This window comes from Emys orbicularis, chromosome 8 (assembly GCF_028017835.1).
Source record: "Emys orbicularis isolate rEmyOrb1 chromosome 8, rEmyOrb1.hap1, whole genome shotgun sequence".
Classification (NCBI taxonomy): domain Eukaryota; kingdom Metazoa; phylum Chordata; order Testudines; family Emydidae; genus Emys; species Emys orbicularis.
The window spans coordinates 20,061,254-20,086,568 of record NC_088690.1 but is presented as its reverse complement, the minus strand read 5'-3'; the positions used below and the strand labels follow the sequence as shown (position 1 = coordinate 20,086,568).

The 25,315-nt window shown below is 37.5% G+C and overlaps 1 protein-coding gene across 4 annotated transcripts in view; it reads right to left on the bottom strand.

Annotated features, from left to right (window-relative positions):
- Positions 1 to 2,611: 2,611 nt before the first annotated feature.
- MIER1 (MIER1 transcriptional regulator) overlaps positions 2,612 to 25,315 on the bottom strand; it is a 54,612-nt gene continuing 31,908 nt past the window's right edge. For 2 of the 4 annotated variants that reach the window (XM_065408954.1, XM_065408958.1), the window contains 10 exons: positions 20,699 to 20,831; positions 17,426 to 17,490; positions 16,094 to 16,129; positions 15,548 to 15,620; positions 11,138 to 11,289; positions 10,071 to 10,152; positions 9,081 to 9,175; positions 6,652 to 6,779; positions 5,396 to 5,535; positions 2,612 to 3,762 (listed from right to left, as the gene is read on the bottom strand). In XM_065408954.1, the coding sequence (XP_065265026.1) occupies positions 3,437 to 3,762; positions 5,396 to 5,535; positions 6,652 to 6,779; positions 9,081 to 9,175; positions 10,071 to 10,152; positions 11,138 to 11,289; positions 15,548 to 15,620; positions 16,094 to 16,129; positions 17,426 to 17,490; positions 20,699 to 20,831 (1,230 nt within the window). In that variant the 3' untranslated portion in view covers positions 2,612 to 3,436. The remainder of the gene's footprint in view (positions 3,763 to 5,395; positions 5,536 to 6,651; positions 6,780 to 9,080; positions 9,176 to 10,070; positions 10,153 to 11,137; positions 11,290 to 15,547; positions 15,621 to 16,093; positions 16,130 to 17,425; positions 17,491 to 20,698; positions 20,832 to 25,315) is intronic. The other 2 variants (XM_065408955.1, XM_065408956.1) reach the window with 2 other exon arrangements.

Here is a 25,315-nt window from a genome sequence, read left to right as displayed (position 1 = left end):
GTAACTGGACAGGTTTGTTGGTTCACAGTGTAGCCCAATTAGATAATCACAAATTAGGGAAATAACTGAGTATGAGAGAAGTTTGGAGTTTCTGGTTATATAGCAGAAAATGAGGGGGGGAGGGGGGAAGTAAAATTTGAAAAGGTACCTTTCTCAGCTGTTTCCTCTGCAACAATTAGGAAATACAAAGAAAATTCAGTTGTTCACAGTAGTTAGTCTAAAATTTGGAGACTAAACTCAATTAAACTGGAAAGTAGAGGGAATTTCACAATCTTCACTATGGAATCGCTACCAACTCCCCTGTAAGACAGGACTATACACTTGCATGTACTTCAGAAGCACAGCTATTCACTCAATTAAAAGTTCTGCTCTGAATTAAAAAACCTCAATAATTGTATACAAAGACAATCCATTAAAAAAAATATTTTAATAAGCTTTTCCAGAATTGCAGACAGGGAATGGGGAAAGGACAAGGGAATTACTAACAGTGCAAAATTACTATGCGTGAAAAAAATGTATAAAAACTAATTTGTAAAGTTTTTTTCAAAATATCGCTTTAAATCCTTTATAAAGCCCAACAAAGGTTTGTTCTGTTGAACTGAATTTTTGATTCAGGCTGCACTCAAAGCACTTCATGAACGAGGACACCTGATCCAGCTGGATACATCATGACAGTGCTTGAAAAATATACTAAGTGTTACACATAAGCTGCTGTCTTTTCAATGCAGTTTGGAAGCTGGTTCAAATATTCCTTGGTTCCAAACTGTGCTGAATGTTTCTGAAATGAATCAAAGTTACTATATTACTAGAATTTTAAATAGTACTAGTAGTGCAATGATTTATCAAATTATAGTGGCTGCATTTTGAAGAACATGAACCAAATATTGTATAAAACACAATGCAAATTATAATTAAATACTTCTTTAAGAATAGCTGAGCATTACATATTCTATGATTATGGAATGTCAGATCTCTTTAGGCATACCATAAAAAGATTAAAAACAAATCAACATTTCTGAAAATGTACACAGTGCCATATTTTACACACAAGCCTGAGACAATTTACTTATAAACTCTCCTATAAAATGTTTTTGCAAGTATTTCCACTTGCAAACAAAAATGCATACAAATAATAAATTGAAAATAGGATTCTGATTAAAGATGTAAAGATTTTTAGAAGCACTGCACTACCTTCATTCTGAAGGTTTCTAAATACCATCTTTGATATAAGACTTGATACTTTGGATTTCTGTTCAACCAAATTTAAAATTGACAATGACCTCCTCCTAAAACAATCACTCCACAAGATTAATGCAGGCCATACATTAAACACTCTCTTGATTATGTCTCTCTGTATAAACTGCTATCTAGTTTTAGTTAGATTAATGTCAATGCCCTAATGTCGGCTGAACTCGTTAAACAGATCTCCTAAAACATCTGAGAAAAATGGGCTAATTTCACACCCAGCCTAACTAATTACGTCAGTGGAGTTACACCAGGTCTGAATTTGGCTCAGCGTATCTAACTCTGTCTGCCTCATGAACATTTGTGAAAAGCAAAAACTGGTGGGAAGGGGGGGAAAAAAAGTTGTGTTTTTGTAAGTCAATGTGATAATCAAATTAGTTTGAAACCACATGACCATAATTTTCAAAGTAAAACCCTGAAGACGTATATAAACTTTTGAAGACCAGCAGAAATAACCAAGTTAAAAAAAAAAAAAAAAGGTAACAGTATATTTGTAAAACCACAGAAGTAGAAGACAACAGTTTATAAATTAGACAATCAGGGCAATGTTTCCTCTGGGTTTCTTTACACTATTTTGTGTAGCTGTGGCTAAGCAGCACTGGTACTGTAAACTTTACACTTCACAGACATAACCTCCCACCTCAACAACATTTCCAACGTTTATTGGGAAAGCTAGAAAGAACAGATTTAGCATCCCCCTCCCTTGTTAAGGGTTCTTCTTTCTAGCACCATCTCTTAAAATAGATACCAACACTTACTATCCCCTCTTACATGTATATATGTTTACATACATGCTGTGCCAACTATGTACATAGATTCTGCTTCTGCACCTGAAGTAGTCAATAATATGAATCCCAACAGTTCACAGAGATGCAAGATCAGGCCCACAGTAACCAGCTGTGCATTAAATTCCTAACTTATGCAACCAGAATCACTTGACCCATTTCCTACCCCTTCTGTGGTCACTGAAATGCACAAGATTATTAAAAATCATCAATGAATAATCTAATGCCTGAACTTGGCTAACAAAGTTTAAACATATTTAAGGATTTGGCTGAAATTAAGCTTTTGTCTTACCTCAAAAATAAAATTTGAAAATGTATAATAAAAGCAAGAAAGTTTGTGCAATAAAAGCATCATGCTTAACTCCAAAATTCTCAAAAATCACTATTTGTCCTTAGACAGAAATTTGAGAAGTCAGATTCTCATAATTATGTGACTGCTTTAACCATCCTATTTTAAGCTTTAACAATTTTAATGGTTTACAGTTTTCTGAGAAGAAAACATGACTTGGTAATAACTACATAAACACTTAAAAATTTGTTTTTAGTGGTTTTTTTTTTTTTTTTTTTTTTTTTTTAAGAAAAAGACTTTAGTAAAATAAAATGAAGCTGACAGACTCAGAATATCTATTTTCTCATAAAAGTTTACCAATTGTACAAGTTAAGAAAATTATACAAGCTTTTGTTTTAAGAAAGGACAGCTCAATCAAGACATAAGTACTGTAAAAATCTTTCAAAGGCTACAAAGAAATCTGGAAAAATACAGAACGTATTTCTTTAGCCCAGATAAGAATATGGAAGACATCATTGATGTCAACAATTTTACATATACAAACCTGACTTGGTTTATTTTTTTAAAAACTTCTATATATAAAAATAATCGTGCTCGTAACTTTCAGGATTCATAGGAGTTCCTTAATTGTATACCACTTCTCTTCATCTAGACTGAAAATTTACACCTGCTTCTCCACTGCGTCTTGGAATTCTAAAATTTCACATTAACTACTTGTGACAATTTAAATTTGAATCAGCTCTCCTCTTTAAAAATATACTTTGTACAGTAGAACTGTATCTACAAACAATTTGAAGAATGTGTATAATAGAAATTTCCTTAATAAATTAAGCAGGAAATGTGTTTACCATATGAACAAGTTTACGGATTCATTTTTCAAACACCTTAAAATACCTAAATGTTGCCAGAACAGTAATAGCCCATAGTTCTGTGCAACAAAATATTCCAGTTCTGCATTTCAGGTCTGAAAAAACAGCAGAACTTCAGAGCCAACTAAAAGGTGTAAGAAAAATCTCAGATTGCTTCAAGGAGTTTGATTTTTGTAAGGTAACCCATCAACCCTGAAAATTTTAGGCACCCCAGAATTTACTCCAAGGAATAAAATCAGTTCCCATATTCAATCATCCAAAGTCTCTAGTTCTTCAAACTTCCCATGTGATATTGCTTCTTGAAAATACTCTGAGGAACCTGGACTTTCTTTTCCATTGCTGTTGATTCTTCTCCTCTTTGCAGGTCTTTCATTTTTTTCTTCAAAATCATTTTCATTTCTTGCAGCTGAATGAGCAAGTTTAGGGTCAATGGAAAGGTTTTCAGTTTCATATCCATTTGTGTCCAGATCTGTGTGAGGTGTTTTCTTACCACCTGTAGGTCCATTCACATGCAATCCTTCAATTTTTACTTCATCTTTACTGGATCTCTCACCTGGCCCATTAGTGGATACACCTGCATTGCAGAAGAAATATGAACTAGACATTTAAGCAATTTCTATCAATACAATAGACCCTTAGGTCCATAAAACCAAAAAGCCAATCTTTGATACAAGTAACTTCATCATGTGACATCTCAAATTTATTGCCATTCCAAGAGATCCATCCCTGAAGCTCTGGTAAGCTGTAGCTCATATACAGACACAACAACATCCTACAGAATACAGTAGGTACCACAGTTTTGCCGGATAATCAAACTACAGCTTTTACAGTCAATCTAGTTAGGATACATATGTCTAAGGTACCACAGATTTCTTAATCCTATTAGAAGAGTCATGCCTATATCAACCTGAGAAGCATTACTGAATAGTTTTCCTCCAGGCTGCAGCACTCATTCTAAAGTGAAGAGAAACGTCTTAATCAAAAACCCAAATTGTTACTTGATCTAAATAGTATAAGATGAAAGCAATAAAAGGAAACTGATCCACCACGAAGATAGTGTCAAGTTTCTGTGTCTAAGCTACAGTGACTGGCAGTTGAGAGGGGGAAAAAAAAAAAAAAAAAAAATACTCCTAACCCTGCCTGGAGGTTTGATAGACTTTCAGGTCCATCTCACGTGCAATAAAGGGGCTGTTTCTTTTCTACAATCCTACTGTAATTTTCCTCTCTACACCTTAACATTACTTAGCAAGAGATGATTGATAGCTTGTGTTCTTTAACTTTCAAAGTTGCTTAATGCATTCTTTTTAAGGTATTAGATCATTTTAATCAAGGAGTATCAATGACAAATGTTTACAATATTCTAATTAAAATGTTCTTCTGTGCTGAAGACTCCAACGAGAAACTGCAGAATTGGAATTAATTTGCAAACTGGACACCATTAAATCAGGCTTGAATAAAGACTGGGAGTGGATGGGTCATTACACAAAGTAAAAACTATTTCCCCATGCTAATTTTTCCCCCTACTGTTACTCACACCTTCTTGTCAACTGTTGGAAATGGGCAATCCTGATTATCACTACAAAAGTTTGTTTTCTCTTGCTGATAATAGCCCACCTTAATTGATTACTCTCGTATAGTTGGCATGGCAACACCCATTTTTTCATGGTGTGTGTGTGTGTGTGTGTGTGTGTGTATATTTTCCTACTGTATTTTCCACTGCATGCATCAGATGAAGTGGGTTTTAGCCCACGAAAGCTTATGCTCAAATAAATTTGTTAGTCTCTAAGGTGCCACAAGTACTCCTGGTTCCTTCTACTTCGAACGCGTCACCTGAAGCAAGCACTGGAGAAGCATTAACATGTCTCATACTTAACTTTAAAGTCAATGGAACTATTCAGTTAAGCACCTGCACAGATGCAGGTGGGACTGAATCTGAAAAGGCTAAAACACTTAAGAGGAAGAAAGTTAAACTTGCCAAACATTTTGCATTGAAATTTATGTGCAAGTATGGTCTTTTAGTTCTGTAACTTACCGCTGATACCTTGGCCAGAACCCCTTGGAAATAAGATATTTCAAGGGTTCTCTCTATGCTCCTTAAAAAAAATTCTTTTTACAACTTTTCAGCCCATTTCCAAGATTGCTATGATGTGGCAACTTCTTTTGTAAGTGAGCAAGATGGGGGTGAAAACACATCAGTGTTTACTTACCATTTTGATTACTGTTGCTAGTTGTGCTGTCCTCCCTCTCAGACTGGCTGGTGCTGCTGTTAGAGGTTGTAGGGGGAGGGGACGGAGCTTGACTGGAAGCAGCACTTTCACTTTCATCTAAAAGACGGTCCATGTAATCCCTAAAAATGAACACCACAGTGAGCACTGGCTTGGCTTTTTAGAAGTTTGTTGTGTGTGTGTGTGTGTAATATATTGTGTACACACACTTCTTTTTTATAACTGCTTCAAGTATTTAGATGGTACCTTATACAGTCAGTTAACGTTATAATCTCCTTATACTAATTTTGATCCTCCTGTTATTTGTCCATGGGAAATAAGGGGCCATGTATAACCTTGGCGTGAAGGTTGTGTATACAGGGAGTCCCCGAAATGAGGGATAGCTCAGTGGTTTGAGCATTGGCTTGCTAAACCCAGGGTTGTGAGTTCAATCCTTGAGGGGGCCACTTAAGGATCTGGGGCAAAATCAGTACTTGGTCTTGCTAGTGAAGGCAGGGGGCTGGACTCGATGACCTTTCAGGGTCCCTTCCAGTTCTATGAGATAGGTATATCTCCATATATTACCAAAGAACGTGATGGGAGGCTGGCATACCGGGGAGCGAATACTGAGGAATACAAGGAGTTCTTGGCTGTGTGCAAAATGCGCTCAACATACAGAAGCAACAAAAAAAAAAAACCAAAAAAAACAACAAAAAAAAAAACCCAAAAAAGTGTGACCATCTAGTCAAATACTGAAAATAGTTACCTGCAAACATTTAAATGTAAACCAACAGGCTTTGCCTGTGTGCGCATACTATTTGTTCTCTGAATATTCAAGAACAAAAGTTTATTAGTATGAATGTTTGCCAAAACAACAAATTTGAAGTAACTACTACAGAATACTTGCAGAAAGCCAAATTAAAATTTGTGATTGTGATGTGTTTGCATAAAACATCCATCAGTGAATGTAGCTGTAGAAATTGTGATCTGTTCAGACAATGCACAACCAGAAAACAGGCTAAATTAAATTAATTGTTCAGTGTAAATGGTTAGCCTTAATACTAACAGGTGTTCTATTTGAGCAATTACACTAAATGGAACTGATTGCATCTCTTCTCCTTTGGCCACTGTCCTGTTGAAAACCGAAATTATGGAGTAATCAAGTTCTTACTGCATTCATTACTCCATTTTAGAAGAGAGCAATATTAAGGAAAGACTATAAATCTGACATGTATGTAAGAAAAGATAGCACCGCTTACGTTACACCAGGATGGAGATTGTACTTCTTTTTCCCAAATCGGGTCTGCTGTGCAAAGAAGTCATACCGCTCTGATTTTTTCCACATGTAATAAAATGCTACACACTCGCCAACTGATCTTGTTCGTACCTGTGAAAAAGGTGCCACACAAAACATTGAAAATCCAAATGTATTTTCTGCTAGAGACCATGAGATACATTATACTTTGAGATTCTGCATGCCCAGAGCAGAGACTCAAAGCATACTATGAATGATTCCCTTAAGATTTTTCAGCTTTATATGATGAGTAACAGGGTGACAGGATAAAAGTATATAAAGTAATAAATGGTATAGAGAAAGTAGATGGAGAACATTTGTTCTCCTTGTCTCCGAACACAAGAACAAGGAGATATTCAATGAAATTCACACAATGTATAATTAAAAACCATGTAACTTACTGACAAGAATTTGCTGCGGCCAAGAAATTAACATGATTCACAATGGAACTGGACATTGATATGGATCTCAAAAATACCCAGCATTGTTATAATTCATGACAAAAGTTTTGGAAAGGATATTTAAACCACACGTTTCAGGGTTTAAGACCATCTCTAACTATTAGACATTAGGATGAGAGCATTAGGATGGGGGTGTGGAAAGCAGATTATCCCACATCTGCCTATAGGAGGGATTTTACACTTTCCTTGGCAGTATCTGGTGCTGGCCACTGTCAGACAGGATACTGAATCAAACCAGAGGTCCATCTAGCCAAGTATGGTAATTCTTATATAGATGTGATGTACCTTTTTAGCATAATTCAGAAATATTCTGGAAGTTACTTTTCCAGATAAAGCTAAATGCCAAATCTGGATTTTGATCAATTAAAAAGGAGCAAGTTAAACAGGGAAGGTGGGCTTCCCAAGCACATGCCTTTTTTTCAAACATTAATTCACAATGGCAGAAAATTTCTGTGCATGTCCATATCAACACATTTCAATGACTAGTTTAGCTCAAGAAAACACAAGGGGCATGGGTTCAGGTGAAAATGGACACACCACGAACAAAATCATGGCATACTACCAGTCATGCAACTATCATGCAAATACAGCTTAAGTATCTAGGTGGGAAACAAATATTTAATAATGGGCTCTTCAATCTACCAGAGAAAGGTATAACAGGATTCAATGGCTGGAAGCTGAAGCAAAACAAATTCAGACCAGAAATAAGGTGTACATTTTTGACAGTGAGGGTAATTAACCATTGGAACAGTTTACCAAGGGTCGTGGTGGATTTTCCATCAACAATTTTTATATCAAGATTGGATGTTTTTCTAAAAGATATACCTCTAGAAATTATTTTGGGGAAGTTCCATGGCCTGTGATATACAGGAAGTCAGATTAGATGATCAAAATGGTCCCTTCTGGCCTTGGCATCTATTTCAAATAGCGGAATACTTTATTGCAGTACTGAGCTGGAATAAGTCCGGTGGTGACAGGAGGTGTGTGCAGCAGGAAGAGCACTCTAGTGACCAGGGGAAGCATCGGGAGCATGCTAACACAGAGAATGCCTCAAGCCTTGACTCTATTAAAGGGAATGATTTGTGAAGCAGGCTTCATGCCCCTAGGTATGGCAGAGGGAACAACTTTTAGGAACCTGGTGCAGATGATGTAATATGTCAAATGCTCATTTGACTTCCACACAGCTGAGGATCTGCCCTAGAGACTGCAGGTGAGGTGGGCAAAAACATATAATGGAAAACTGTAGAAAGCAGATTCTGAAGTTCCCCTTTTATGGGTTTTACATATGCTCTGAGACACCTCTGGATAAAAAGCAAAAACACCATTGTGCCAGTATTCCTGCAGATTGCAATATGAATTTTTGTTGCTTACTAGAGGGAGACTCCACCTATATTTTATTTCCCAGTGGGTTCTGAAAAAAAGCTTTCATTACTCTCTAACTTACACTTGCCCAGGGCTCTGAACAAAGCATACAGTCAAACCTTGAACTCAACTCCAAAATGTCCAAGTAGTCAATCAGTGGAGAAACTCAAGAATTATTACAATATGAAAATTCCTACTAACCTTCCTGTAACAACCTTGGTTGCAGCATTTCCGAAGATGCCTACCACCCTCTACAGAATCTTTAAGTTTATTTAACAAGATTATAATACATTCTGACCAGTTAAGCATTAGGTGATATTGATAAACTCCTTTTTGTAAACAGACCCATTTGAGGCCTTGCACAATGAAAATACCCCATACAGTGCCAGCTAACCAGAACACCCTCCTGTGATAGATCAAGTGACAGAAGGATATGTATAGTACAGTGACTAGAAAAAAAACTGATTTGGAAGGAAGTCAAAAGATATTTAATATCTTTTCAGCTACAAAAAAAAGTAGGAAAATAACTACTTAAAAAAACAAAACAAAACAAAAAAAAAATCATCCTTACCTTGTTTGCCTGAATCAAATGAAAATCTTTTCCATAGGCCTTCAGTCCTTGTTCAAAATTCCTACATTCTTCCTCTGTCCAAACAGCTAACTCTTCTGAAATAAGAAACACAATACAGAAAACATACTTTAAAGTGACAGCATAATGATAACAAATGGAAACTCAAGATTCTGATACAAGAAACACTCTGTATTTAAGTTTCTTAAAGACTCAAAAGCAGAGCAGGCAGGGAGTGCTAACAGATGAGTGCATAAAGAAAAGAACAGAAAGAACTAATACTGAGTAAAAAGTTAAATGAATGAAGAGGAAACAACAACAGACAGAAGGATACAAAGGAAAGATCTGTACAAGGACAGAAAGTGCACAATGCAGCCAAAGCACCTTCTATATATTTAGGTTAGTTTATTAAAGTTTGGAATTTTTTCTGTCAACAAATAAGATTTAGAGGCCTAATCTCTTTTTACTTTGTATTTCGAATTCTTGTGTATTTCACACACATTAACTTTAGTGAATTTTATAAAAGTCCAGAGGCATGAATATAGAGAATAAGCCCTCTACAATTCCTACTTTAGATGGGTGCATTAAAATTCTAAAAAGTTACAAAGTAATGAATAAAAATGTCAAGTTTTTATTCATAAACCCTCTTCTTGTTTGTTATTGCCTAGGTACTTATATATTCATACTATGCCCATCACTTCGTCCTCCAAAATCTCATTTTGGCCCTCAACTTTTAGAAGCACAACGTCAAGCTCATCCCTATATGGCTGCATTAGAAGTGAACTCTGAACGTGGGGTCAGAGTTCATTAATTCCTGGATTTGAGGAAGAGCGATAATAGTGCTACACAATGCTGATGTGAAATCCTGCTGTAATCTGAGGTATCTGACAGCAGCAATCAATGCCCAAATTTTAATGATTTTGCCAAATTAAAGGAGGCATGGGATAAAAAAAGAAAAAACACAAGTACATTTAAAATCTGTTGTATTCTTACCTCTGGCTGCTTTCACATTAAATCTTAATCTTCTCAATGATTCTTCTGTATCAAAATTGCACTTAACCAATTCATACAATGCCTGGAAAGGTGAAAAACTACACATTTAATATGCATAACTCCATATACTACTGAATTTGCATATTGCTACAGTGGTGCAATTATCAATTACTTATTCTGAAAAGTCTAATTTCTCTAAAAATCCAGTAGAAGAAACGGTTTTTAAAACAGCAATATAAGTATACAGAAGACTTACAGATAACTTTTAGGTTATACACCTCCTGGATAGCGTATGTATAATATACACGTTTCCCTTCTTCATTTCTTGTTCTAAAATATTGTATTACAGTGTTATGTACTGTAAAAATAGTTTCCTTTCTCTACCCTAATTTATAGGACAAATTTTTATAACTGATTCCCTAAGATGCAGAAGTGTGACAACAGGTATAGCCTACGCCCATTCTGTGGCGAGACTCAGAAATGAAATTCTGATATCCCAATAAATGTGCACATATGGTTAGTTACACAAAGAGTAACCAACCTGGGCTGGCAATTTTGTTTTACCATACATCCTAAAGCTTAGGAAATCTGCAGGACTGGTGATCTTGTGCTTTAAGGAATTTATGCACATTTCTTCACAGGTCCAGCCCCCCCAAAATATGCAAATTAACAAGATTTACATTGTTCTGACTTGAGAATTGGACACGTGCACACATCAAAGGGCTCATCAATGCACACATTTGTCAAGTCCATGTTCTTTTGATCGGGGCAGGAGCAGAATTTGGTTTTAGTTAGTAAAGTGCTATAAAATCTACAACAAGAAGATCGAGACCAGAACGTAGGTTATTGCAGATAAAAATGTTTCTTAATGCACTTAATTTTAAAACTGAATATGCTTTGTGTTAGTGATTTGGGTTCTTAAACATTTGCTTTTGTTGGGGACAAGAGGGGTGGAAGCAATTCAGTTCCTCTGATGGGGATAAGAGAAAAAAGAAGCAATCTCAAATCAGACTTTGAGGTATGGGGGCAGCAAATGCGATAATTACAATACACATTCTAATATGTACCTGTTCATTGTCTTTAATATGTGATCCTTCAGGAATTGCCTCTAGTCCTTTCTCATCTCCTGTTCGCCTGGAGGCTTCATTGAGGAATTCAATCACTTTATCTTCTGTTAAATAATCAGGATTCCACAGCAGCTGGTCATCATTTTCATACACTAAATTAAGAAAAACAGAAACATAAGTGAAGCATATTCTGTAAGACTCCAACTTCTACTCAACCTCAAAGAATTGCTAGTTTAGAACACAAGAAGATTCAAAATTACGAACATGATTAATGGGAAAATCTGCTTGGCCAGAGGACTGAGCATTATATTCATTTGAAATGTATGGTACTATCAATGCTCTTCCAAATGGTTTCTATGGTTCACTGTTAACTATGTTAGATCATGTACATACACACAGACTACAGTGCAGTGCTGCAAAATACATTGTGCATCTAATCAGATCCCCACGCATACACATCATCTGTGGAACAGAAGATCCCTCCCCGTCCTCTGCCCTTGAAACTACAAAAATCACAAGATGGCAGAACGATTTCAAACAGTGAGTCAACTAGCCCTCCAGACTGCCTTCACCTAACCTCCAAAACAAGACCTTGTGAGTAATTCTCATTTTACTTTGCTGGAAAAGATCTATTAGAGATAAGATTAGAAAACTGATCACTCCAGCTTCCTTAGAACATTTGGTTCAATCACACAAACTGAGGGATGTGTGGACTACTACATGTGAAGTCTTAGCCACCATGGTTCATGAAAGCCAGCAAAAAGCATCCAGGCCCACGACTGACTGAGAACACCTTTGCCTACCACTCTAAGTCAAAATGCCTCTTGAAAGCAGCATCTGATGTCAGAAACCTTGCCAGCTCAGCAGACCATCAACCCACCATTGCCCAGATGACAGGAACAGAGAGAAACATGTGAGTGAAAACGAACTAGCTCAAGCTTAACTCAAGCAAGACGAAGATACTGATAAAAATAAATATTTTGAGAAGATAGCTGAGACACTGGCCTCAATGAAGTCTCAAACCTTCTCTCAATAATAGAGGCTGAAAAACAACTGCCTTTACGCATCATGGATAGGTCTGATTAAGAAAAAAGTAACAGCAGTTAAATCAAGGAATGGTGGTGAACAAAATTTGTTATGGATTTAGTACATTTCTTAATTTGTAACCGACACCATGATGAGTGTATTAGAAGTTGCTAGACACACAAAGAATGACTACCACATCAATGGATGATACCAAAATCTGAACCCCATCTATCCTCATGTTAAATCCCGTAAGTTTTCCCTCTGAGTAGCATCTCAAGGGATTGTTTCAGTCAGCCCCTCTTGCGTGTTCCTCCAACTGCCAAATGGCATGCCTGCCATGGAAGATGCTCTGGCTTAATTCTTAACAAATCTCAAATATTTCCACCTTCTCTTCTGGATAATTTAAGCAATAAAGGGTTGTTGAACTCCAACAAAACTGGGCATTTGTTACTAATTTGTTCCATTTAATACCTAGTATTTTTCTAAGACATTTGCTTTCAAAGGCATTTAGGTGTCTGTCTATATGTTTGGTAGATTCCCAGCTTTTACATCCATATGATAACATGGAAAGAACTCTAGAAAGTAGGGCTGTATAAGGGCATAGACCAGTGGTTCTCAACCTATTTACCACTGTGGGCCACATATGCAGCTCTCTCTAGTGTGGATGCGGCCCAAATAACACATATACACACTACCTGTATGGCCCTTAGGATGTCATATGGGTTGCAGCTGTGTGCAGGCTGAGAACCACTGGTATAGACAGAACTCTGTAATAAATGGGGTGTAGATGATCTAATCCACTTGCTATCTTTGGGGAGAACTGACTGTTTCATAGGGCTTGTCTACACTTAAAACACTGTAGTGCTTCAAAGAAGATGCTACCTACACTGACAGGAGGGCTTCTCGCATCAGCATAGGTAATCCATGTCCCAAGAGAGATGGTACCTAAATCAACAGGAGAATTCTCTGGTCAACTCAGCACTGTCTACACTGCGTCATTCAGGGGTATGGATTTTTTACATCCCTGTGCGATGTAGTTATACCAACCTAATTTCCTAGTGTAGACCAGGCCCTAGAATTATCCCTATATTCTAAAAATAGCCTATATGTTCTTCAGAACTTAGTTCTGCCCACATATTAACAACGTGCCCTCTTAACAGCAATGCAATGCCGCTTAGCCTCTCTTGGTAGTGGATGTGGCTTGGGGTAAAATATGGAAATCTTTCAGTTCCCGGAGTGACTCCTCCATTTCCAAATCAAATAGCTCTGGATATCATCATCCACCTCTGCTTGCCCGTCAAGGGGACGATCTGAAGATTTTCGCAAGAAAAAAAACCTCTTCATCCTTGTTAAAATTCACTTTTCTGTCATGTCAGAAACATCAAACGGGTCTGAGCATATCCTTCACAACTTGAAGGTCCTCAGCAATGATATATTGGGAGCCCTTTTTGCCTTTTCTGTCAGTTAGTCTAACAATGAAGTCTCAAATCAAACAGCCATATTATCTTAGACAGCTCAGTAATTTGCTATGCACATCTGAAGAGTAGCATTTTCTTCCCCAAGGGTTTAGGAGCTTTTGCACCTTTGTCCTTGGCAGTGGACCAATGACAACTAGTCTTCTTCAAGAGGAATAAAGAAGTTCAGCGTGTAGATGAGAAGCGTAGTCGGGAAAGTAACAAATACTTTCCTGATGTCTTGTATTTTCTAAATGGACAACCTACCCTAAATTCTCAATTACTGAGGGACAATCTTCACTCATTGCTATATTTGCTTTCCACAACCAACGCTCTGTATAACTTTTCATGAGTGATGTACCCAAATACTCGGATGCTAATATCTAAACTGTATTCTTTAATTTATTCACCTAAATTTGGGTTATTGCTGATTATGCACTATATGTATCTTATGACTTTAAAAACAAACTTTGTATTTGTGGATAATCTAAGCACTATACCCAGATGTACAGAGACTCTTTTCTTAACCTGTGTATTATATAATTTTTTAACGTTAGCTTTAATAAAAATTTTAAATCTACTCAAGTTCCCTCAGAGACCTGAGTCAGATCTTTCACTGAATCAATTTTCCTGGTGCCAAGGGATCCGACACCAACATATTCTGCTCTTCCATTGTCCAGGCACCCAAGGGTGGAACATGAGAGAAACATCAGACACCAAAACACAATTGGAGCTACACTGATCATGGTGTTAGGTAAACTCACCAACCTCATGTCTTCATTACTTATTTGTCCTGGGCTCTGCTCAGGGCAAAAGTGCTTGCCTTATGGGACACAGATTCAGAGTCCCTAGGTATAAACTCTTTCAATTAACAACACAGGAGTCACTAAACTTGGATTGGGATATCCACAGAGAAGAGTGAGAGTGACAGTGAGCGTGTAGATGAGGCATCACAGACTGGAAATCCATACAGGCAGAGTTCAAAGAATAAATTATACCAAAACTGCATTTGTTATGAAACCTTCATGGAAACGGAGTACGTCATTAAGCTACTATGTTCGGCCAAGTGCTAAAATTCCTAGATGGTCACAATAATGTAATTCTACCCAAAAATACAAATGTTTATATTAGCAGTACATTATAAGTTATACTTTAAGAACAAGATCTCATCAGCTGAGAGCCAAAGGGTATGATTGCACGTTGTCAGCCTAATTTATTTTCCCATTGTAAATGTCAACACTAGTCCAATTTGAGGCCTGTGAATAAAGGTTTCATCCAAAAATACAGTGGGTGGGGAAGGAAAAAGTACAGAACAAAAATTATACCAGCACTAGTGTAACAACAATTTAGTGAAACTTTAACTCCCCTCCCCCCGCAAACAGTCTGTGTCCATGACACATATTTTCAGTTCTCAAACCAGTGATTGGATGCAAGGCCATGAAAAGCTGTTTTTTGTAGGCTTCTGCAGTAAAAAAACCAGCTATATAGTTTTATTATAGAAGGCCACAAGTCATTTACAGTACAGTAAAATAAGAATGGATGAATCAGCAGCAAATTACAAATATACCTTGTTGAATTTCAGAGAAATACAGAGTTCAAGCTCTATGTTAAGATACCTACCAGATAAAGAAAGGAGCACCAAAAGTAGTTTCTCCACAGCTAGCAGCACATACTTTATCTTTTAGTACATTAATATTTAAAATAGATTTATTCCTCCCAGTGACATTTTTTTAATAGCAAAAGCAACTAAATTTTTTGGACTTGATCTCTGCCTGATTTTTATTTTTTTTTAATTCAAGCAAAGAAAGATCTGCCATTTCAATTAATAGCTTAATTTTTTCTAAGATGTCTTGTCTGAAATCCTCCCTCAAACTTTAGTACAGAAACTTGAACAAATCATTTCAGAAATGTTGACAGCATCAAAGCTCACCTTTCTCATTCTCCTTGTATTTGCATATGCCAACTGGAATTTCAGCTTGAAACATAGAACCCACCATGATTTCCTGTTTAAAAAAAAAAAATAATAATAATAATGCATTTGACAGTCTTATCTGTTTTCTATAGAATGACAGAGTGACAATATCCCTTTAAGCACTAAAAAGTCCTGCCACCAATAACCTACAAAATATGTGACAAAAACTAATAGGAATTAAAAAAAACCAATATGGAAATTTACTTTGTCTATGAGGCTTTGAGAGAGTATTAAAAGAAACATACATTAACACTAAAGCTGTTCATTTTTAATTGTTGGGAAGAGCAGGAGAGGAAGCAGATAATTTATAAAGCTCAAAGTCATCATGAGTTAAAACTTAAACTTCAACCCTTTTCCTCTGTTTTGGGAATTAAAAACCCTTCACATCATGCAGAAAATGTATTATGGTTATTTACTTTATGTGGCATATTGGCAGAGGAAAAAGAAAAGTAAATACACATTCTTTTACATCTACTTATTGAGATTAAAAACAATTACGTGTACTTCATATAATGCTTGAGTTGTATTAAAGCATCCCATCTGCAATGATAATTAGAACAAAGATAGCAATTACTTCAGTGTGATTTCTCACTTAAATCACAGAATTTATTTCACTAAATGAAGTTACATTCTCCTGATCGGTCAGATGGAGACTGATGGATATAGAGCTGCTCTGTGATAATGTATGAATACTATATGTGACACGGTTATCGGGATTTCACAGTATGAATATGTTGGTTTAGTTTAATAGCAGGCTGCTGGAAAATACAAGCAGGAAGTGAAACAATAGCTCAAGATACACTACTTCTCAGTAAACATTTCAGCATGGTTAAAACACAAGGCCTGAGCTATAACTGAAGATCCTACGTCCAGGTTACAGTCAAAGTTACAGAGACACAGCTAGGGGCCAGCAGATCAAAGAGACTACAATACTGTGTCCAGAGATCAGGGAAGTTGTTGCCAAGAAGCTGTTTGGACTGACACCCCTCTCTACCCCCAACGGGACATCTGAAGAGGTAGGCCTCCCTGGGTAGATCTTTAAGTAAGAAACATGCATGTAGACTTTTAAAATCCTTCCTCTCGTGTTATGCTTTATTCCTACTGCTAAGATTAAACACTTGGGTTTGAGAAGACTGATCACTGGTAAAAAGGAACCAAACTGCAAAAGAACTGCAGGTGTCAAACCCAGTCAGACATACTGGGCTAAGCACAGCTGATACATAAGGTACTATAGCCCAAGTCCTGGCCTAGGAGTGGGAGAATTGTGTGATTTCACCCCTGGAAAAGTAAAGGCAAAAGGCCTGACACCTGAAGGGATGCATTCAGAGATGCAGCTAGTCCTGTAACTCAGAGAGGGTTTTGAGGGAAACCCCTAAGCAGAGGCTCTGGATTCCAGGCAAGGAAGTCAGAATGGGGGAAATCTAAAAAACGGAGGCTACGCCTATGCAAAGCAGTCCTTGTCCCTGAAGGGAGTGGAAATAACCACGAACTTCAGAAAATAGACAGTGAAGAGAAAGCAAAGTTTAAAAGGCTTAACTCGGCAGTATTTGTATTTTGCCTGCAAAGTATTATGAAATTATTTATTGAAAACAAGCTAACGATGACAACCTGGTGGTTTTAGTTAAGTCAGACAATCTTTTCCACTTTCTGGATAAACTGAAAATTAGCAAAAAGGAGCCCGTTTACAGGAATTAATTCCAGTGAACTCTTATTTCCTGTCTCCTTCTGCTGATAGGATACAATGCCCACTTATGCCTGGAATAATCAACAGTACACTATATTTAATAACACATTTAATAAAGATATATCCTTAACAGCAAGTCCTCAAATGTTTACCTTTTTCCAGTCTTCTGAAGGAATATAATCTTCATCTTCCTCAGATTCTTCTTCTATTTCACTGTCTAAAGAAATTTTTCAGACATTATTTACATGGGAAGTACTACCATAAAGCCTGTTCAGGCCAACATTATATGCCAGTAAAGTATGTCTTGAGACAGATTGCTCAAAGCCATTGCGGCTGGCTATTTGGATCTTGAGCTGTGACGTCACAACCACCTTTCTGTGAATGAACATACGGCTGGGATCTCAGTGAGGAGCAAAACAGGAGACCACCACAACTTGGTCTGTCTTCCAGTTGAAAGGCATCCCATTGTGCCTTAGAAGAAAAAAAAAACAGCTAATGTGCTTACCCAGAGTGGTTAAATATCCTGTTAATTGGAAAGACAGCGAACAGGAAGAAGGTTGTAAGTTTTTAATATGCAAATAAGTGAACAGTATCTATTTTGGGGCCTCACCATAAGACTTAATTCCCCTTCATCCAACTCTACTTGTATTGGAATGTTGTCTGCCTATTGATCAGGTACAGTTTTCTGCAGGCATGCCAGTGTCTTCAATGATTACACTGAAACACAGGTTCTCCTTACTTTCAACGTAACTGGCAGGCTGCTAGGCTAGTCACCCTCATTTCATTTCAGATCCTGTATCCATCACTGGCTTTTCTCATCCTTACAGCAACACTGCCACTACTGCCAGCCTCTGTTGAACTGTTTGTACACTAGAGCACAACATGTGGGTCACTCCAAATCTAGCTGTCACATACTCGGGCCCAATGACGTTTAAAAGTGCTGGACTTCACAGCGCACTCAGCTCGCCACGAGTAGTGCACTGAGAAAGCATATTCCTTAATACCTGTGACATTCGGTACTTGCATTTGCTATAGTGAATTTAACATGTAGGGGTCCTTAAGTCAGGATGTGTCTCTCTAAGGAATGTTGGATAACAGTCTGTATTAGGGACTATCGTTTGCATGGTGTTGAAAGTAGCCACATTAATGTCAGCATGTGAGGATCAGGTAGTAGAAAGACAGACCCTTTTATTAAATGTAAATCAGCATTCTGTTAAACATTGGCAGAGGAACCAAAAGCTAACCTAGGACATCTGTATTAGATAAACATTAAAAGCAGAATGTTACTTAGATTGTAAGCTCTTTGGGGCAAGGGCTGTCTTCTTCTGCTGTGTTTATTGTGTGCCTAGCACAAGTCCTGGTTCATGACGGGCTCTTAGGTGCTGCCGCAATCCAAATAATAAATTTGAAAATGACATTTCTAATGACATAACTAGTGATGCAGATGTGAAGAATTTTAAATGTTAATATCCTTTATTTTAAAGCACTGGGTATATGAGCTATAAACAACCTTTAACTATAAGGTGATAATGTTTGTTGTAAACATATAGGTCTAAGACTCCAAATACACCTCTACCCCGATATAACGCGGTCCTCGGGAGCCAAAAAAAATCTCACCGCCTTATAGGTGAGACCGTGTTATATCGGGGTTGGGCCGGTACGTCGTGCTAGACTGGACCGGCTTCCCTGGCGGTGGTTTAAAGGGCCCGGTGCTCCGCACAGCGGCCGGAGCCTCTGGCCCTTTAAATCCCCACTGGGGCTCTGGCAGCCGGGCTCGGACGGTGATTTAAAGGGCCCAGTGCTCCAGCTGCTGTGGGGAGCCCCGGGCCCTTTAAATCACCGCCGGAGCTCTGGCAGCGGGGCTCGGGCGGAGATTTAAAGGGGCCGGGGCTCCCCGCAGTGGCCAGAGCCTCTGGCCCTTTAAATCACCACTGGAGCACGTGCCGGAGCCCCGGGGCTCCGGCAGCCGGGCAATGATTTAAAGGGCCTTGGGCTCCACACGAATTCGGATATAACGTGGTAAAGCAGCGGGGCTCGGGTGGCGCTTTAAAGGGCCCGGGGCTCCCCGCTGCTTTACCACGTTATATCCGAATTTGTGTTATAATCTGGTCGCGTTCTATCGGGGTAGAGGTGTACCGGGAATGATGCATTTTACCTTCCTCTGGCATAAACGGCTACCCCACACAGTGAAATATTTGGTTGTCCAAATGACTTGGCTGGTAATACCAGATGCTATTCGTTAGGAGAATGCAGGTTTGAGACCCAGATAAGAGGTATTACAATAGCAGTGAGGGTAAGGGGAGGGTTACATAACACTAGATCAGCAGTTCTAAGTGGCTGCAAGAGTGAATTTTAAGCACATCTAAGAAACAGACACATGAACGAAGAGTGGAAGTATGGAGCAGGGAAATGGTAGCACTGAAAATGACGTCGTCAAGATAAATATTTTAAAAGCAAATTTCCTTCTGTATTGCTATCCCCACCGCAGTTTATTAAAACCTGAAATAATTTTTTAAATCTATTTTAGATTTTTATTCATTTTTCTATTACTGAGATTAGACCAAAAAAAATAAGCAGTTTTGCTTTTGTTTCTTGTCAATTTCATTTTCTAGTTCTCACTCACTAAGACAAGGGTTCTCAAAAAGTTTTTCATGGAGTAGACCACAACTTAATGGATACAGTCTTGTGGACCAGCACCTCTCCCATTTATAATTTAGTCTCCATGTAGCAACTACAGCAATTGCTTACTTGGAATATTTATATAAGAAAACAAAATATTCTATGGTCTTTTTAGGGTGAATTAGCAATTGAAAATAAGGTGGTGAGCCAGTCCCCTGCAGCCAGCCAACTCTTCTTGGACCATCAGCAGTGCTCCACAGACCACAGCTGGGGAAATGCTACAGTTGAGCAATACAAGGTTACAAACACTGCAGGGAATATTTGCACTGATCCTTCAAGCTGGTCCACATGGGAAGACGTCACTGGGGCTCCAAGGGGATGGCAAGGGAGCTTTGCAGAGGTGTAGAGGCATGCCCAGGTGGACCTGTTTGCAGGACTGGGGACTATGTTTCCACTGAAATGTTAAGAAGTTATTGAAAGCATTTCCATTGGCCTTAGGTTTTGCTTTTCTTTTTAAATTGTGCACCAGATTTAATCCTACACTTTTCCTTTAATAAAACAAATATACAAAGTCCATGACTTGTAAAAAAAGAGAGAGGCTTTATCATATGCTAAGGAGAGTGGACAACAAAAAACTATGTTTAAGTGAATTGATAATAAAGAAGAGCAGTGGGAGAAGAAAAAATCTGACAAACACTTAAGCTGTAAGACTTAGATTTTTTAGTAACTCAATATTTCATTAATTCTAGATCTTAATAAAGTTATGACAATTTAGATGATGGTGCATAGTACTAAACAGCACATACTTGCATCAAAATATTTACATCGACGTGGGTGAATTATCTCCTGTGGATCTTGAGAAGCAACAGATGGTGCTGGGTCATCATTGGAGGATTGTGTTTCATCCTCCTGACCTGATGAATCCTTTATGGTCTCCTCCTTAAATACAATAAAGCAAACAGGAGACCATTTACACCTTCTGCATTTGAGATAATCATCGCTCTTTTTTTTAATAACATTTTATTTATATTTCCAGAAATGTTGTACACATAATAAAGTATAGGTTGTAGTGTTACGAATGACAGGTACTGGCTGTGGACAGCCACAAAGATTGTTTAGATGCATTACACAGCACTGATATAGATTTTGAAAAAATATTTTAAGCAGGTCAGGTTTTACATTAAGTCTTAGATGAGCTAACCAGAATTAACCACTGTATCTAGTTTTTCCAGCATGGAAATTTAGGGTTAAAGATTTATACCATGAGCAACAATAAGTACTGTCACACTTACGTGAACTATCGTATACCTAAACAGGCTTTGAGCAGGGATGGGGATATGTTGGATTTCCATTACTGAGTGATTCTATGTTTTGCTAGGAGCAATTCCGGGTGTACAGTCCTAATTTTTTGTTAAACTGTTTGTAAGGATATGCAGCTTGTGGATCTCAGAACCAAGGGATAAGTCAATTTCACAATCTTATTCATGTGAAGCACTAGCTTTTCACAAAATTCTCATACTGGGCACTCAGTGTGTCAGTGAACCTACAGACAAACACTGAATGGTACAAATTCCCTTTACTATTAAGTAGTGAGGTTTTTTTTAAATGTTTGATGGAGTAAGTTATACACAATAAGCTAAAAAAACTGGAAATTATAAAGGCATAGAGTTCTTTACCGCTCTCTTGCTCTTAAAGTATACCCCTATCTTTAAAACCATTCCCCCAGAATTTTGGATGTTCTTTTAATATCAGGATTAGGAAACGCTGGATAATCCTTTCTAATCCCGTGGAAGGCTACATCTACATTACAAGCTAGGGATGAGATTCCCAGCTCGCATACACATACAGAGAGCTGGCATGAGTAAAAAATAGTAGCATAGCCACAGCAGCACAGACAGCGGCAGCATGGATCAGCCATGCCAAGTATAAACCTGCTTGAACCCCATGTGGGCATTTACTTGGCACAGCTAAAATGTGCTGTTGCCCATGCTACTGCAGATATGCTGCTATTTATACTTGCACTAAGTATGTATATGTGAGCTGGGATCACACCCCTACCTTGTAGTGTAGATGTAGCCAAAAAAAAGTTACTCTTCAAGGTGTGAGGTTATCATAAAAACCTTCAATAATTAGATTTCACCCCACAAGAAGAATATATCAGCATACTTCAATTCTAACATCACTGAGTCAAGTAAAAATGGTAGAAAGATCAAATATTAAAAGAACAGATGCTGTACAGAAATGAAACCATCATAGTGGGAGATATTAGAATTAAAGAAAGTTACATGAGAAGGGTTAAAAAAAATGAGTTAGTGGATTGATTTATGCATTTGGTGAAGATCACTAATGCAACTTGCTCAAACTTATTTGTTGCAACATCTCAGACACATTGTGCACATCCTGTATGCTTTTAATGACAAAGCAGAATATAAGCTGCAAGTTTCATAAGTAAACAGGAAATCAAAAACAGTCCAAATGCAATACAGCCAAATCAATGGTTCCATAGGAACTTTTCATTTTTTAATTAATGTCATTCCTTTTAAATTTTCACCTTCTACGTTGCATTAAGTACACCTCCTCCGCCCCCAAATTTGTTTTCTACGGCTTTGTTTGTTTCCTTAAGTACAATATCCATACCTTAAAAATTTCTTCTCTCAGAGTTATTCAACTTGCACAGACTTTGCAATTTTTACCGGGGAGCTTTTAAATCACAAGAACAAACTTTCATGCTTTAAAGAGCTGCTCATGTACTCAGTGCATTCCATCCAAAGGCTCCAAGCCTGTAAACTGATACGTGTGGGCAAGAGCCCCATTGATACAAGGCATGGAAGTGTTAATGGAATACTGACAAGGGTACAGAAGGTCCAGCCACACACGAGCTTGTGGAGTTGGGACTCTATTCAGCATGCAATTTTCAAATGGTCAGAACTTTGATAGATTTTAACAAAAAATTGAGGTTGACGTAAGGCACTAATGCTCCTTAAGAAGTAAGCAAATGCCATGTTTCAGCCATTTTTGCTATAGCCCTATTTTTAGAAGTATAGTTAGAATTTTACAACATATTTTAATCTTTTAACTAAAAATTGCTGCTAGGATTTCACTCGTATGTTGAACAGACCAAACATGTAAGAGTTTGTGTTAAAGAGCTCTATTCTTTGCTCAGCCAAACACCCAAGTAAGGCAAGCGGGCCTACTGTACTGTGGCCTAGCATGTATAAACTTTAATTTCCTTTATCTTAAATGGGATTTACATTACAGGATCTCAAAAAACAGCTGTGTCCTTAGCTTATGTCCTTAGGTCTGGACGAAAGTAAAGGCAACCTTTTAATTAGAGAACTGGTGGTTTGTGTAGTAACTAATTTCTTGCTGTGGTAAGGGGGCTAACCTTTCTAACATGTGAATATATGTGAACATGTAGATGTTTAAGTAGTAGCACTAGTAAATCTATATTAAAAATAACACAATTAGATACCAACTCAAATTCTAAGCAGGTGACAGATCACAGAGTGTAACCCTTCATTCTTAAAGGTATCAGCATTAAATTACTCAACCCGCTAGGGGAATCATGAGTTGCTGATCACCACTGTATTAAAGTAGATAAGTTAGCCAGAAGGGGAGCAAATAGAGTACATCGTTCAATCAATGGTGCTTTGAAGGAGTGTAATAATAGTTCAAAAGCTGAGAAAAACTATGCCTCCTTGACTGTACGGGGTTACTATGTGTAAGGTTAGAGTCAGAGTTTGTGACCAGAAGGGACCACCAGATCAACTAGTTTGACCTGTTGTTTATCACAGGACACCAACACCTCATCCACATACTAAACCTAAAAGCTGAAATTAGACCAAAGGAATCAAAAGTAGACCAAAGATTCATCATGTATTTCATTGACCTCCTGATATGATTGACTGTGTTGATTTGATCATTTGATCAACTGTAGATCCCATTTCATGTTATTAATATCTTGATTAATCAATTCAACCTCAACTGTAGCCTTAGATTTAATCACTGTATTGTTCCATCCGGTTTGTTTTGGAAAATTATATTCATTTAGACAGAGATATGTTGATTTAAATTGTATTTGCTTTCACATGATCTTAATAGAATCCATAAATCATAGCAAATTGGTTTCTTTCTCAAAACAGCAACAATGCTAAATAACCTCAAAGGCACAGGTGATCCTGGCCATAATTTATCTCTCATTACTCTTACACCTATTGTGCAGGTCACTTAACCTGTCTATGCTTTAGTTTCCATATCTATAAAATGGGTGAGATAGATCCTCAGTTGTGAGTGCTATAATAAACAGTACATTTATATTAAGGACAATATTTTCTTTTTTCAATCCATACTAAGTTTCCTAACCTCCCTTGATCCTTTTGGTATTAACCGTACAAAGGATTTTATATTACAACTGTAATACTGTAAGATTATATGCTTTAAAAAGCCACCAACAATGGCCAAGTTATAATTATGTCATGACAGTCTAGAAGAAATCAAAAACAGAATAATTAGAACTATAGTTAAAGGCAGGGTCTGGAGAACTGCAAGCAGAAAACTGCCTTCTAAAAAGATGCTTGTTTATCTTAAGAGTTCATAGGACTGCATTTTAAAGAGGCCATGATTATAATGATATATTCTCACAAAATATTTGATCATTTATTTTTAACTATTTATTATACAGGAACAATCACCGTCAGTCTTTAATATGTCAGTCAAAAGTGATTTAAAATTGCCTGAATTTCTGAAATTCAGGCAATCTGCCACCATCATGGGATGACTTTTTATTTCAGTACCACACCTCATCAATAAAATAACTACTGAATTATCACATCCATAATGATAGGCTCAAGTATATAAAATACATTGTTTTCAGAAGAGTCAGACACTATGCTTTAAAGCAGACTATGATCCTGTTGTATATAACGCTACAGTATATGCAATTTATAATTTGTCTCTATAGCATCCAGAATTGATGCTATAAAGATGAAATACACCAAGGGTTTATGGGATTGAGAAGATGTTTAGAGCTCACTCCTGAACAAGTGAGCAAAGTTCAAGTAAAAGTGCCTTTCATAGGAGAATAGAAATTGCTGGACTGGGTCAGACTGCTGGTCCATCTAGACAAGTTTATTCTGGATCTGACAGTGACTAGGTATTAGATGAAGCGGCAAGAAACTTGGCAGACAACAGTTATGGTTCAACATGTGTAAAAGGGCCAAAGCTCATTAGCAGTTGATCCTTAACCAACTACAACTGGATATAAAGCAAGAGGGATGAGGGGAGTAACACCTAATTCAGTCCTCTGATAAAATGAACTCAGGTTTGGGCCATGTGGACCTCTTACGCAAAGATCCATTGGCTGTACCATTTGTTGCTTCTTCCACACTTCTATTTGGAGACCTTTCGGAATCAATTCTGCAGTG